The sequence below is a fragment of the Hemiscyllium ocellatum genome, chromosome 22 (genome assembly GCF_020745735.1).
Source record: "Hemiscyllium ocellatum isolate sHemOce1 chromosome 22, sHemOce1.pat.X.cur, whole genome shotgun sequence".
Classification (NCBI taxonomy): Eukaryota; Metazoa; Chordata; class Chondrichthyes; order Orectolobiformes; family Hemiscylliidae; genus Hemiscyllium; species Hemiscyllium ocellatum.
Window position 1 is genome coordinate 7160432 of NC_083422.1, and position 15673 is coordinate 7176104.

A 15673-nucleotide genomic window follows, 5' to 3' on the forward strand; every position below is an offset into this window, starting at 1 on the left:
ATTGACAAATACAATAACTTTTCCATGAACAAGATCCTACCAATATGATGGATAGCTATCAATTAATTTTTGATGGTGTTAGTTCAAGCAAGAAAATTGTTAGAGAAGCTTGGAGTTAATTCTGTTTGAATAATGACCTGTTGAAGTAAGATACTCATTTGAATGACAAATTTGGCCAAGTTGTTGGGTTAAGCCCCATTACCTTCTCAGTAGAGATGAGGATACAAGTTGAGCAAAATAGCAGGTAGTGGATTTGATCATTGATTTTCTTTTTTCCCTGCCCAGTTTATATCCATAGTTTACTGTTGTCGTATTTCTCATTCTATTTTTGGATCAATTTTATTCTACGATGCTCAAATCCTTCCATAAAGTTTTAAGCATTTTTTCCCACTTTTAAGACAATAAAATGATAAGACATAAGCTTTAGGAGCACAATTAGACCATTTGGCCCATCGAGTCTGCTCCACAATTCAGTCGTGAATGATATATTTCTTAACCTCATTCACGTGTCTTCTCCCGTAACTTGATTGGCTTACTAATCAAGAACCTCTCTATTTCTGACCTACATACATTCAATGACTTTGCCTCCACTTCTATAACAAGGAGTTCCACAGATTCACCATCCTTTGGCTGAAGAAATTCCTCCTCATCTCAGTTCTAAAGGGTCATCCCTTCAGTGGAGGCTGTACCCTCTGGTCTCGTCTCAGCCTGGAAACATCTTCACGTCCACTCTATCCACACTTCTCAGTACTCTCCAGGTTTCAATGAGATCCATTCTCATTCTTCTAACTCTCGAGTATGTTGTCAGAAACTTCAACGGCTCCTCATATTATGAGCCCTTCATTCTCGGGATCATTCTTATAAATTTCCTTGGACCCCCTTCAAGGTCAGCACATCTTTCCTTGGACACGAGACCCAAAACTGCTCTCAGTATTACACTTTCGATCTGACCAGAACCTTATGTAACTGCAGCAGCACATCCCTGCTTTTGTTTTCTAGCCTTCTTGAAGTGAATACTAACATTGCATTAACTTTCCTAACTGCCAACTGAATCTGCAGAGAATCCTGAAGTAGGACTCCTATGTCCCTTTGTTTGTCAGATTTACGAATCCTTTTCCCATTTAGAAAATAATCTAAGCCTCTATTCTTCCTACCAAAGTACATACATTTACACTTTCCCACTAATTCCAGTTGACATGCCTTTACCCATTCTCCTAGACTGTCCAAGTCCTTTTACAGCCTCCCATTTCCTCAACTCTATCTGTCCTTCCAGCTATCTTTGTGTCATTTGCAAACTAAGCAACAATGCCCACAGCTCCTCTGTGACCATCACTGACTCCAGTGATTCCTAAAAGATCAAGACTTAGAAACTTGTTAGCTTTTAATTCTAATGATTTGGTCAATACCCATTCCCTGGTGATTGTATTCGTATTAAGTTGTTCCCTCCCTATTTATGTCTTCATTTAAGAATTATTTTTGGGATATTCTATTCTCTGCAGAGAAGGCAGATGTAAAATACCTATTTGATTGATCCACCATTTCCTTAGCTCTCATTTTCAATTTCCAAAATCTCTGGAGGACCAGCATTCACTTCACTTACTCTTCTCCTTTTTAATTACCAATAGAGCTTTTACTATCCATTTTAATATTTCTAACTTTGGCTTTTACTATAATTTCTCTTTTTAATCATTCTTTATTGCTTTTTATCCAATCTTTTGACAGCCCTCAAACTGAATGTGAAATTCAGACATGCTATGATCACTGTCTTCATTAATTAATTAATTCTGCCTCATTGCACATTATCAGAGTTGGAAGAGTCTGCTTCCTGGTTGGCTGTAAAACATACTGTTTTAAAACACTGTCTGGAAAACACTCAACTTATTTTCGAGACTGCATTTGTCAACTGATTCATCCATTGCTTATGTAGATGAGAATCACCCAGGACTATCACTGTACCTTTCTGACAATCCCCCATTATTTCTTCTTGTGTGCTCGTTTTCTGGTACATTTACTGTTAGAGACTCTACAAAATACTTCCACAAGTGACTTACCTTTACTCTTTCTTATTCTGTCCAAACTGGTTCTACGTCTTGATCTTTAAAACAAGCATCATCATCTCTCTATTGCAGTAATATCATCTTAAATGAGGGAGCTATCTCTCTGCATTTTCCTAGCTTTCTGTCCTCCTGAAGTATCATCCACTCTTGAGTATTAATGTGCAAGTCTTTTTAAATCTTGGAGTCATGTCACTGTAATAGCTAAGAGAACATACATATTAACCTACTGGAGTCATCAATTTATTCATGTAATTTCGAATGCGCAATGTTATTTTATTATGCTAATTAGATATGGAGCACTCAGTTCTTTTTTTTGCTATTTTTGCAAACTCTAGCTTTGTGCACTGACATGCTCTGATTTCATTTCCCATATTGCTAACTTGCGCACTTGCCTTTTCCTCTCTGTTCAGTTTATCATATCTTCCCTCACTTGATCCCTTTCTCCCAATATTTATTTTAACACCCTCTTTACTGCCTCAGTTGTATGAGTTGCCACAACACTGGTTTCAGCGTGATTCAGGAAAGACCAGCTCTTGCTTTCCCCATGCTAGTGCCAGTGCCCATGAGTCCAAATTCATTTTTCCAACATGCATTTGTTCTCCGATCTTCTTTACCTTACGTTCAATTTGCTTGTGTCTCTGTAATAATCTGGAGATTATTAACTCCTGTGGTTTTGTTTTTTAATTTAGCCCCTAACTGCACACATTCCCAGTAGAACCTTTTTCGCAATTGTATAAATGTCATTAGGAAGAACAACTGGAGTATAACAAGTGGACCTTCCCCTCATACTGCAGGTTCGTGTCCAATACAAAGCAAATGGCAGCAGGCATATAACATGTCTTCTGGACTCTTGCTCTCATCTGCAAGAATGGTGTCTACTCCCCTACATAGCTTCCTGCTTCCAATATATTTGTTATTAAGTCCTCAACCACCTTCTCCTCCTCTCCTCTTGGCATCCAGTACCATGGTATCTTGCTCATTGACCATGCAGCCCCCATTTTCAGCCATGCTGATTGCAAGAACCTCTGACTTGATGGGTAAATGCAAAGATTGAGACTCATTCATTTTTATCTTCTTGATCCTATATTTGCATTCACTTGTGTCCGTAATCACAAAGCAAATCAAAATAAAGACAAACGTAAAGGATGTGACAGGCAGGGAACTAAATGTCCAGGTACCTTTCCCCTATTTGTGTAACAGTGTGACATTCGGCCTCCAGCTTTGTGAGCAGAAGGCCCTCAAGCCACAGTCACTTATTACAAACGTGTTTACCTTGGATCTTGCTTATGTCCATAAATAACTCCATCCTGCAGCTGCCACATATCACCATTCTAATTACATTTAATTCATAACGTTTCATCAGGAAAATCAATAAATTCATGTTTCTGGCTTGTTTGCAATTATATTCTTCTTGTTTCAGAAATGTTCTTGCACAGTTAAAATTTTCTTGTGAAGATAAATAGGAAATGCTCATCAGGCAGTCACTCATCTGCTTCCTGTGATGCCACACCTCAGTTTTTGTTACCTGACTGGCTTCTGATGGTGTCTACCCAGCTCAGGTTATCCTGGGTTCTCTCACCACTTTTTTAAGACATGTTCCACTCTTTCTGATAATCCTGTGTTAGTATAAAACGGTACAGGCTGTGCAGCAGGAAAACTAATTATCCATGAACAAAACTACAAAATCAAATGCATGTTAGAATTTTAGTATTTTGTGAAAAACCTTTAGTTATACAGTTTATGTCAAAGTTTATATTATCTGTTAGTTTTATATATATTGACAGTGAAGTTTAGTTATGACTGTCAGCTTGTTTTAATAATTCTGCATATGAAGTTACTTGAATTTGTTTCCTTGTTCTGGTATTATGCCACTCTATATCTGCAGGACAAAATACCTATTTTCCTTTGGTTTGGTTGCAGAAACCAAAGAACTACCTGTGTCCAAGGCAGTGAAGATTAAATTAAACCAGCTTGATAAAACAGAAGATTGCAAAACTACTGCTGTGTGTTTCAGTAATGAACATGGCTCAACTCTACGAGATTTGCTTACCTCAACAGCTGGAAAATTACAGTTTGGCTCAACTGATGCTGGCATTGCCTTTGCCCCAGTCTTCTCTGCAGGAACCCCTGTAAGTATTGTTGCATTTTATAATAGTGGTGCATGAGTTTGCTTTTCTATAGTACAATCATTTATTTATGTACATCAATTATATCAGGGAAATGGTGTAAACTAACAGAACATAGGTTGTTAATCAATAAGCTAGCATTGCCTGTCCATAGAGATTTTAGGAGCAAATTTGAACCATGGTCACTTATTTAACAGTATAAAATGAGCTTGGTGTAAGTTATTCAAGTGAGGGTGGAAATGGTTTGATATATGGGAAAAGTACAGCAGGTCAAGCAGCAACAGAGAAGGGGGACTTGACGTTTCAGGCCGGAATGTTACATCAATCAACTCCCCTTCTCCTCTGATGCTACTTGACCTGCTGTGCTTTTTCCAGCTCCACCCTTTGTCCACGCTGACTCTCGAACATCTGCAGTCCTCACTATCTCCAATGGTTTGATATAACAATAATCATGGGAGATGTTAATCTACCTATGACCTGGAAAAGACGGAAGGTCAAAGGTAGCCTGAATGAGTTCATAAAGTGCCCTCTGATCTTACATTATCCCATGAGAAGAAGCATCTGTCAACATTTACCCCATCCAGCCCCTTAGAGTCTTAGATGTTTCAATGAGATCACCTCTCATTCTTCTGAATTCAAGTGAGTAGAGTCCCAACCTATTCGACCATTACTTAGATGACAACTCATCCGTTATCATGGATCATCCTTGTGGAGCTTCTCTGAATTGCCTCCAATGAAATAACATCTTTCCTTAAATAAGGGGACTGAAATTGTTTAGTAGTCCAATTGTGATCTCCCCAGCACTTACAGTTGCAGTAAAGCTTCCCCAACTTTTACTCCAGCCCCTTGAAATAAGGGCCAATATTCCATTACTCTTCTTGATTACCTGCTTCACCTATGTGTTAGCCTTCTGTGCTTATGCACAAGTACCACACCTCCCCCCCCCCCCCCCCCCCCACCCCGGTCCCCTTTGTGTTGCAACTTTTACAGTTTTTCTCAATTTAAATAATATGCAGTTCTTTCTTTTTCTTTGCTTCCAAAATAAAAAATCTCAATCACATTTTACTTCATTTATCAACTTTTTCCCCCTTAGCCTGTCAGTATCTCTCTGTAAACTTTGTGTCCCTCTCACAATTTGCCAGTTCGTTCTTTTTTTTGTCATCTACAAATTTGCCGACAGTACATTTGCTTCCTTCTGCCAAGCCATAAATATATATTATGAACAGTTACAATCCCAGTACTGATCCATTTGGAACCCACTGGTTACAGGTTGCCAATCTGACAAAGAAACTCTTATCCCCATTTGCTGTTTCCTTCTCATGAGCAAGTCTTCTTATTCATGCCAGTGTACTATTTCCAACTCTTTGGCTTCTTATAACTTAACCATTTGTGAGGTATCTTGTCGAACAACTTTCATAAAGCCATGCTGAATCTGCTTGATTAGGTTTCCAAATGTTCTGCTGTCACTTCCTTAATAATTGATTCCTGTACTTATCCAACAATAGACGTTAGGCTAATCAGCCTATAGTTACATGCTTTTTGTTGTTTTCCAATTCTCCAGTACTTCTCCAGAATGCAAGGGTTTTTGAAAAATTACAAGCAATAAATCCACTTTCTCTGAGGCAACTTCTTTTGAGATTTTAGAAAGTAAGCCATCAAAGCCTGGGGTCTTATTTGCCTTTAGGCCCATTAGTTTGTCAAATATTGCTTCTCTAGTGATGGACTTAATTCCTCCCACACATCCTTCAGTTTTAATGAGATGTTTGCAGTATTTTCCACCATAAAGACTGGTGCAAAATATTTATTTAACTTAGAGTTATAGAGATGTACAGCACAGAATCAGGCCCTTCAGTTCAATTTGTCCATGCTGACCAGCAATCCTAAATAAATCTAGTCCCATTTGCTGGCATTTGGCCTGTGTCCCTCTTAAAGCCTTCCTATCCATTTACTCATCCAGATACCTTTTAAATGTTGTAATTCTACTTCTTCTGGTAGCTCATTCCATACATACGCCTCTCTCTGCGTGAAAACCATTGCCCCTTAGGTCTCTTATAAATCTTTGCCCTCTTACCTTAAACCTGTGCCCTATAGTTTTGCACTGCGAGTCATAGGCAATTCTTATCTTTTTATTTTTCTTTTTAGACTGGGAGAGGAGCAAGAAGCATGCCAAACCTCTTGGATGACATAATTGCATCAGTAGTGGAAAATAAGATTCCAGCAAGTAAATCAGTGAAATTATGTGGAAAAGAAGAAACAAAGCAGAATTTACAAGAAACCAAAAAACTTAACACAGAAACAATCAGCAAAAATCATTCTGAAGTACCACATTCTTGGCTTTGTGATGGGTTTTTACTCTGGCTCCAAGATCCTAGAAATCCTAACAATTGGAAGATATTCAGGGAATGCTGGAGACGCGACCAGGTACAAATTGATATTCAGGAAGTAAAAACAAATGTAAATGATTAAAGCATTACCAATGAGATTAGGATTGTGGCCGTTGATATTAGATATATTATTCTTGAACCACTTCAAGATAATGTTATTACAGTATCAATAAATGTATGAATAAGTGAAAAATTAGACATTGTTCCCTGGTGTTGCAATATTAGCAGACATTCAATTAAGCAAGACATGGTTTATTTATTTGGAAATAAGAATCTGATGCAAATATGTTCAGAAACTGATTGATTAGAAATTACACCAAAATTGTTCTTCAAAATATTCTCTTCATTCTCTCAAAAACTTTATTTTTCAGCCTGTACTTGTATCTGGTGTGCACAAAAAACTAAATTCTAACATTTGGAAACCTGAAAGCTTTTGTGAGGAATTTGGAGACCAGAAGGTTGACCTAGTTAACTGCAAAGATGGCAGTATAATCTCTAACACAAAAATTCAAGACTTCTGGGATGGTTTTGAAGATATAACAAGTAAGTGTGGTATCAGTGAGTGATTCAGTATTGTTGTAGTTATAGCCAATAATTAAACTACATTAACTGTTTGGATTCTTGATTCAATTGACAGAGTTTTTATTTGCTTTCTCACATGGAGTCATAGAGATGTATAGCATGGAAACAAACCCTTCGGTCCAATTCGTCCATGCCAACTAGATATCCCAAACCAATCTAGTCCCACCTGCCAGCACCTGGCCTTAAACCCTTTTAAACCCTTCCTATTCATATACCCATCCAAATGCTTTATAAATGTTGTAATTGACTAGTCTCCTCTGGCAGCCCTTTCCACATGTGCACCACCCTGTGCCTTAAGTCTCTTTTATATCTTTCCCCTCTCACCCTAAACCTATGTTTTTTAGTTCTGGTCTCCCCAATCCCAGAGTAAAGACATTCTCTATTTACCCTATCCATGCCCTTCATGATTTTATTAACCTCTGTAAGGTCACCCTTCAGCCTCCGACGCTCCAGCGAAAACAGCCCCAACCTATTCAACCATTCCCTATAGCTCAAATCCTACAACACCGGCAACACCCTTGTAAATCTTTTCTGAACCGTTTCAAGTTTCATAACATGCTCCCGATAGGAGGGAGAGCAGAATTGCACACGATATTCCAAAAGTGGCCTAACCCATGTCCTGTACAGCCGCAACATGATCTTACAATTCCTGAACTCAACACTCTTACTAATAAAGGAAAGCATACCAAACACCGTCTTCACTATCCTATCTACCTGTAACTCCACTTTCAAGGAGCTATGAACCTGCACTCCAAGGTTTCTTTGTTCAGCAACACTCCCTAGGACCTTACCATTAAGTGTGTAAGTCCTGCTAAGATTTGCTTTCCCAAAATGCAGCACCCCGCATTTATCAAAATGAAACTCTATCTGCTGCTCCTCAGCCCATTGGCCCATCTGATCAAGATCCTGTTGTAATCTGAGGTAACCTTCTTCGCTGTCCACTACACCTCCAATTTTGGTGTCATTTGCAAACTTACTAACTATACCTCTGATACTCACATCCAAATCATTTATATAAATGATGAAAAGTAGTGGACCCAGCACCGATCTTTGAGGCACACCACTGGTCACAGGCATCCAGTCTGAAAAGTAACCCTCCACCACCGCCCTCTGTCTTCTACCTTTGAGCCAGTTCTGTATCTAAACGGCTTGTTCTCCCTGTATTCCATGAGATCTAACCTTACTAACCAGTCTCCCATGGGGACCCTTGTCGAATGACTTAGAGAAGTGCATGTCAGTCATGTCCACTGCTCTGCCCTCATTGATCCTTTTGTAACTTCTTCAAAAAAACTCAAATCAATTTCGTGAGACATGATTTCCCACGCACAAAGCCATGTTGACTATCCCTAATCAGTCCTTGCCTTTCCAAATACATGTATATCCTGTCCGTCAGGATTTCCTCCAACAACATGCCCAACACTAATGTCAGGCTCACTGGTCTATAGTTCCCTGGCTTATCCTTACCACCTTTTTAAATAGTGGCACCATGTTAGCCAACCTCCCATCTTCCACCACCTCAACTGTGACTGTCGATGATACAAATATCTCAGCAAGAGGCCCTAGCTTCCACAGAGTTCTAGGGTACACCTAATCAGGCCCTGGGGATTTATCCACCTTTATGCATTTCAAGACATCCAGAGCTTCCTCTTCTGTAATATGGACATTTTTCAAGATGTCACCATCTATTTTCCTATATTCTATATCTTCCATGTCCTTTTCCACAGTAAACACTGATGCAAAATAATCGTTTAGTAATCTCCCCCATTATGTTCAACTATACTTTGTCTTCTAAAGGCAATTGTAAATCAAATATTTTGAAGGTTACAAAAACTTTTGTTTGAAAATAGTTTTTGATAATCAAAAATCTTTATTCTTTGTGTAGAACGAATCAAATCTAAAAATGGGGAATCCATGTTACTGAAGATGAAGGATTGGCCCTCTGGTGATGATTTCAGAACTGTGATGCCTTCCAGGTAAAAGCTAGAACTGAAAATGCATTTGGAATTTTGACTGACAGCTCTAACCTTCTAGGAGATAGTGAGGTCTGCAGATGCTGGGGATCAGAGTTAAGAATGTGTTGCTGGAAAAGCACAGTAGGTCAGGCAGCATCCGAGGAGTAGGAAAATCGACGTTTTGGGTCGAAACCCTTCTTCAGTCCATTCATGATGAAGGGCTTCGGCCTGAAACATCGATTTTCCTGCTCCTCGGATGCTGCCTGACCTGCTGTGCTTTTCCAGCAACGCACACTCAGCTCTCACTTATGCCTAGTTGCATTGACACGCTTTATTTCTTGTGCTCTTTTAAATCTTTATGCAACTTGTATAATTGCAAGTGAATTTTAGGTCATTGGTATTCTGTGACTGTATCTGTAACTTTAGATAGTTGCGAAAGGCATAAGATATATGTTGTCATCATCTTTTTCCCTCTGGGAGATGTGCTACTCACGTCATAAGTAATGTCAGGAACTCAGGACTTGGGAAAAGAGAATCCCTTACCCTGCATGTGACACAGTGTGCAAAATTGTGTGCAGCCTTGACTTTTTTTTCAGTTAAGCAAGTAGAAAAGTATAGGAAGAAATCATGTATCCACTTCATTGCTCTAATCAGCATGTCCCAAAGTTTCTTATGTTTCAAGTAACGCATCTAACTGTGAGAAATCTAGTCTGTTCAGCAATCTTGATTTTAATTGCTCCGCCAGTAATGTTGACATAGCTATCATTGATTGGCCGGAAGGCACATCTGGTTTACTCATGGCCTTTTAGGGAAGGAAATCTGCCATCCTTATCTGGAATGGCTTACACGTGACTCAGACCCATGATCATGTGGTTACATCTTAACTACTCCCTGAAAAGGTCCAGTAGCTTAATTGAAAGGCAACTAAGAGTGAGTAACAAATATTGGTCTAACCAGCAACATTCGCATGACTTGAAAAAGCATATTGTGAGAAAATTATTGTATTAACACTGCTTTATAATTTTAATTAGATGTACTTTGAATTTTGTACTCTACTTTGTTGTAACAGCTTCCGGTATCGTAATTTTATGAATCAGCTGTGCGAATAACCTACTGTTATTGTGCTACGCAGTTAGTAAAACATTTTTTGGTGTGATGATTGTCATTAATATTCTTCAGTTAAGTCATTACTAAGTCTCTTTTCCAGCACTTAGAGAATCTATAAGTTTTTAAAAATTTCTTCGCAGGTTTGATGATCTTATGAAAAATTTGCCACTACCAGAGTATTGTGATCCAGAAGGAAATCTGAACTTGGCATCCCGAATCCCAAGTTTCTTTGTACGACCAGATTTGGGGCCAAAACTATATGGTGCTTATGGTAAGCATAGAAAGTTAGTACACTGTCTACAATAATATAGTTAACTGGTTGGAAAAGACTAATTTCTAAATTATTCCTTTTTTTTAACAGGGCAATCAACCATTAAGGAACATGGAACGACCAATCTCCACCTAGACATTGCTGATGTAATCAATGTGCTTGTTTATGTTGGTGTGCCAAAAGGAAATGGGAACAATCACAGAGCAGGTAATTTCTCAAAGCTTCCTTTTCACTGTGAGCTGATGGATCTTTTCATCGCTACACTGTTTTCAGTGTCTGGCTGTCCATGATATACAATGGAAGAAGCACTCATTTTTAATGTACTGAGCATTGTGAATAGTTTGCTGTAGCAGTAAAGATTCTAGTGACATACCTTGGTTTACATACACCTTCACCTCAGATCTCTTCCCCTTAAATGGTTTCTCAGTTAGTTAACTCTGATTTGATGGACAGTAGGCAGCAATAGGTAGTTTATGGACCTAGATTTGGTGAAATGACACATTCTGTTGTTACAGTGGAAACCACAGAATCAGAGAATCGCTACATTGTGGAAACAGGCCATTTGGTCCATCAAGTCCACACAGACCCATCCCTTTACTCTATAACCCTGCATTTCATATGGCTAATATGCCTATCCTACACATGCCTGGACACTATGGGCTATTTAGCATGACCAATCCACCTAACTTGCACACCTTTGGACTGTGGGAGGAAAATGGAGCAGTTGGCAGAAACCCACACAGACAAAGAGAGAACATGCAAATTCCATACAGACAGTCACCCAAGGCTGGAACCAAACCTGGGTCTGGGTTCCTGGTAAGGTGAGGCCACAGTGCTAATCACCGTGCTGCCCCAAACCTTGCAAAAAATACTTACGTCTCTATTCAAAACGTTACCTAAACTGCTGATTATCTTTCTGGTTCCCTAGAGACTCTCACTGAAAATGTTTTAAGGCTAATTATCAGAAGCTCTAGACCCCATTAAAATTAGCACAATCAAGTTTGTTGAATTAAGATTATTGCAATTGCCATAGTCATTTTGATTATTACAGATTGGTGCTAAGAATCATTGTAATAGTTCAATTACATAGTCAGTTGCTGACTGTTGACCTGATTTAAGACTTAATTGAAATCTTAAAATTCAATCAAATAGTAAAATCATTGTTTGAGAACTGGGCACGTGTTAATTTCACCAGGTTGAAATTTTTATTTTAATACTTAGCGATCTTGCGTGTTCAGCATGGATTGCAACTGAAAACGAAATATGATTTGGGATTGAATAGCATTCTGGCAGAAGCTTCATTCATTTGTATCTCATTTATAATTTATATTTTTTAATATGTATAATGGGTTAAATACAAACTGATGGCTCCAATTAAACCAGGTGAATTTACCACTAGAGCAGAGGGTGGCACAATATTCCTTGGTGCCAAAGCACCAAAAGGCACTTCTGCCAACAATGGAGCGATAGAAAATAGGGATTACACAAGAGGCCAGAATTGGAAGAAACATGGATATCTTGGATGATTATAGAGCTCAAGGAGGTGAAATGGGATGTTAGAAACATGTCAGTAGCTGATAAGGACATAAACCAGTGACTACATCACCTCCAATCTGGCAACTTCTCTGTCAATATCAAGAAGTATAATACTGTTTGATCCTGCAACTTGAGATAGTTAAGGTGAGGCAATACCTACTCACTATACAATTATGCTCACCAAGGTGACATTTCACCAATATCCTAATGAATTGCATGTGAAAAACCATGAATTCCCTGCTGCAATCCCAGGGCACCATTTAGAAATGCTGTTGAAGCCAAAGAAGATCTGATTACATATCTCAGTTGCCAAATAGAAACTCAGAGCAATAGAATATCTTGGGAATTGACCCTAGCAGTATCATACAATTCTTTAACATTCTGAGTTGACAGAGAAAAGCCAACATGTGCACCAAGAGGATTAATATCTATAGGTGCATAACTGAGACCTGTGCAGTGCATCCAACTTATCCGTAGATGCTGTTTTAGGACTTAACAATTGACAATCTGACAAGCCAGCAATATTTTATTGTTCAAGAAGGCTCTTTTAACTGATACAAGTTCTTGTTTTTAAACTTTAATCCATCATCACAATTCATGGTCAGATCCAGAACTGATGTGAGGAGGCCTATATAATATATTAAAATTCTGTGCTACTGTATAAGCTGGTCCTAGACCTAATGAACTTTATGTTCAATACTCTGAGAGCATTTCAAATGTAATTCATTGGCGCTGAATTGCTTTGGGATGTCTTGGGTCACAAGAAAGATGCTATAACAATTCAGTTTTTGTTTGCATATTGTGTATCGTCAAGAACAGCTCTTAGAAGTAATAGGTGTTTGCAAAATGCCCAATTAATCTTCCTCTTATGGCAAACCTTATCTTGTAACCAGAAGAGCATGTCTTGTCAGCACTAACACAGATCCTTTCTTCCAAACTAAGGAAAGATGATATTAGGGATTTTGGGCTGGGCTGAACTGAGAGAGAAGTGAAACAGTGACTTTCATTATCAAAAGAATGTGTTAAATGTAAGCACTTGGTTATGTTTTTCAGAGGTGTCATCTTTGTCAGTTCCCACTGTATGAAAGGAATTATCATGGAGTAGAATACAATATAATCGAACTTCAGTGTCAAAGACTCTCTGATTATGTTGACCCACGTCCTGGCTTAGCCTGAATTTTAGTACTGCACATGAGCTCATCTGGATATGATTGACCGAGTTATTTTAGAATGTATACTGATTGCCCATCAGTGATGAATACCCTCTGAAACAGAATTAGATAAAGGTCTCGCTTATTGTGTGGTTTGGCATGCAGTCGCTGGTTGCTTAGCAGAAGGGGTGATCACCCAGTGCTTTTCCAAAACTTATTTCTGATTAGTCAAATAATCACTATTCTATTAACTAATGATATTATTGTAAACGTAATGGTTGGTTATTAAATGGGCAAAACATTGTTGGGAGCTGTAAGTTTTTACACCCATGAAGTGTAATCTGAGATGGTTGCCCATTGAACAAAATAGGAAACAGTTCTTGCCAGCTCTTTCAGGATTGAAATCTGGCCAAATTCCTAAACACTTATTACTGTATTTGCAAAATAAACACTTCCTGGGACCAGATTACCAGAGTAATTTGTGTTTCAAAAGGAAAACAAAGTGGCAGTTTATAAAGTTAATTTCCAGTCCCATACGTTCAAACTGTTAAGCTTAAGCAGTGGAGCATTATGGAAAATGTCCAATTTGTTTTTCTACCCAGCTATCTTGAAAAAAATTGAGGAAGATGAAATTGATGACACCACAAAGAAACGATTGAAGGATGGGGACGAGCTTCCAGGTGCTTTGTGGCATATCTTTTCAGCCAAAGATACCCACAAAATTAAGGAATTTCTACAAAAGGTGAGCAGTTTACACATTTATACAAAACAACTACAGGTGAAGTGCAATTGTCATGTTGTGAAAATATTGAAGTTGTCACACAGAATCAGTGTTATTAACGGGTTTTAGAAATGAGAAGGTTTAATGGTTCTGTCGGCTAAGAAATTTACAATGAGTTTTTTCAATTGCCATTGAAATAATCACAAAACGAAATCACCTTATCAAGATATTGCAGAATTAACTCTTTTTAAATGTTTGACACTATTCAAGTCTTGTATTGAAAAGGAAACTTTTTATTAAATCAAGATAATTTTCTGTAATTTGTCCAACCATAAGTTTATATTCCTTGGAGATGTAGTATTCATTTAACTTCTCTATTAAAGAAACTATGTATAAGTAAAACTAATTTCTTATGAAATCAGAGCTGATTGAGGCAAGAATCCTTTGTTTTAGTAATTCAAAGTATATTTATATTTAGTGAACCCAGTATAAAACATTGATGATAAATTTATTTCTCCATTGTGCCCCCATCAAAAGACTCATGAGGATCAGGGTCAAGAATCGCCCGACCATGATCCGATCCGGGATCAGACCTGTTACCTAAATAAGAAACTGCGCCGAAGACTCTATGAAGAAAGTGGAATACGCAGCTGGTCCATCTTCCAGTTCTTGGGTGATGCAGTCTTAATACCAGCAGGAGCACTTCGTCAGGTAATTCAAGGCAGTCTCTGCCAGTACATTTTAAAAAGCAAGCAACAGAAGCAGCTGTAGGCTGTTTGGTTCTTGAAGGATCTAATAACTATATTACTGTCGCTGGGTCAAAATCTATTTGTCAGCAATCTGAGAGTTGTGTACAAGAGCACCCAGGCTCCTCAGAATATCAACATTCACCACACTCTCCATTTCAAAAATGGTTGGTTCCCAGTGTGTCAGGTTTGCCTTAGAAGGAAAGGCTTATACTCATTGGAATTTAGGAGAATGAAAGATGGTCCTGGACTCGATTCCAGCCCTGGGAGACTGTATGTGGAGTTTGCAGATTCTCCCCGTGTCTGCATGAGTTTCCTCCGACTGCTCCAGTTTCTTCCCACAGTCCAAAGATGTGCAGGTTAGGTGAATTGGCCATGCTAAATTGACAATAGTGTTCAGAGATGTGTAGGGTAGGTGGATTAGCCAAGGGAAATGCAGGGTTAGTCAGGGGAAATGTAGAATAATAGGGGTGGAGGAATGGGTCTGTGTGGGTTACTCTTTAGGAGGGGTGGTGTGTCATTGTTGGGCCAAATGGTCTGTTTCCAAACTGTAGGGATTCTATGGTTCTATTGAAACATAACATTCCGAGGGGAATTGACAGGGTAGTTTCCCTTGGAAAAGCATCAGGAACTGGGGACATAATTTTAAAATAAAGGGTTATGTGTATTGTTAATTTTTGGAATTGTCTTCTCCAGAGAGCAGTAGAAGCTGGGTCACTGATTGTATTCAAAGCAGAGTTGGACAGATGTTTGGTCAACAGGGAGTCAGCAGTTATAGAGATCAGAGAGGAAGATAAAGTCCAAATCAGATCAGCCTGCTCCTATTTCTTATGTTTGTGTGTGCTGCCTTTGAATTTTTTATGTTATATTCCATGTGTCATGTTCTTACTCACTCGCTAAACCTGTTTTTAATCTGTAAGCTCTGTTGTCCTCCTCACAACTTACTTACCTTCCTAACATTGTGTCTTTAACAAGTGTGGATACATTATACTCAGTATCAACATTCCCTCTTTGCTGTGCATGCAGCTGTTCTGATGTTG

At 38.6% G+C, this 15673-nt stretch overlaps 1 protein-coding gene across 5 annotated transcripts in view; it reads left to right on the plus strand.

Moving 5' to 3' along the window:
• Window positions 1–15673, plus strand: part of jmjd1cb (jumonji domain containing 1Cb) — a 407377-nt gene that overhangs the window by 381659 nt on the left and 10045 nt on the right. For all 5 annotated transcript variants that reach the window (XM_060841851.1, XM_060841852.1, XM_060841855.1 and 2 more), the window contains 8 exons: window positions 3978–4186; window positions 6326–6604; window positions 6939–7110; window positions 9032–9122; window positions 10349–10479; window positions 10570–10686; window positions 13769–13908; window positions 14425–14598. In XM_060841851.1, coding sequence (XP_060697834.1) covers window positions 3978–4186; window positions 6326–6604; window positions 6939–7110; window positions 9032–9122; window positions 10349–10479; window positions 10570–10686; window positions 13769–13908; window positions 14425–14598 — 1313 coding nt within the window. The remainder of the gene's footprint in view (window positions 1–3977; window positions 4187–6325; window positions 6605–6938; window positions 7111–9031; window positions 9123–10348; window positions 10480–10569; window positions 10687–13768; window positions 13909–14424; window positions 14599–15673) is intronic.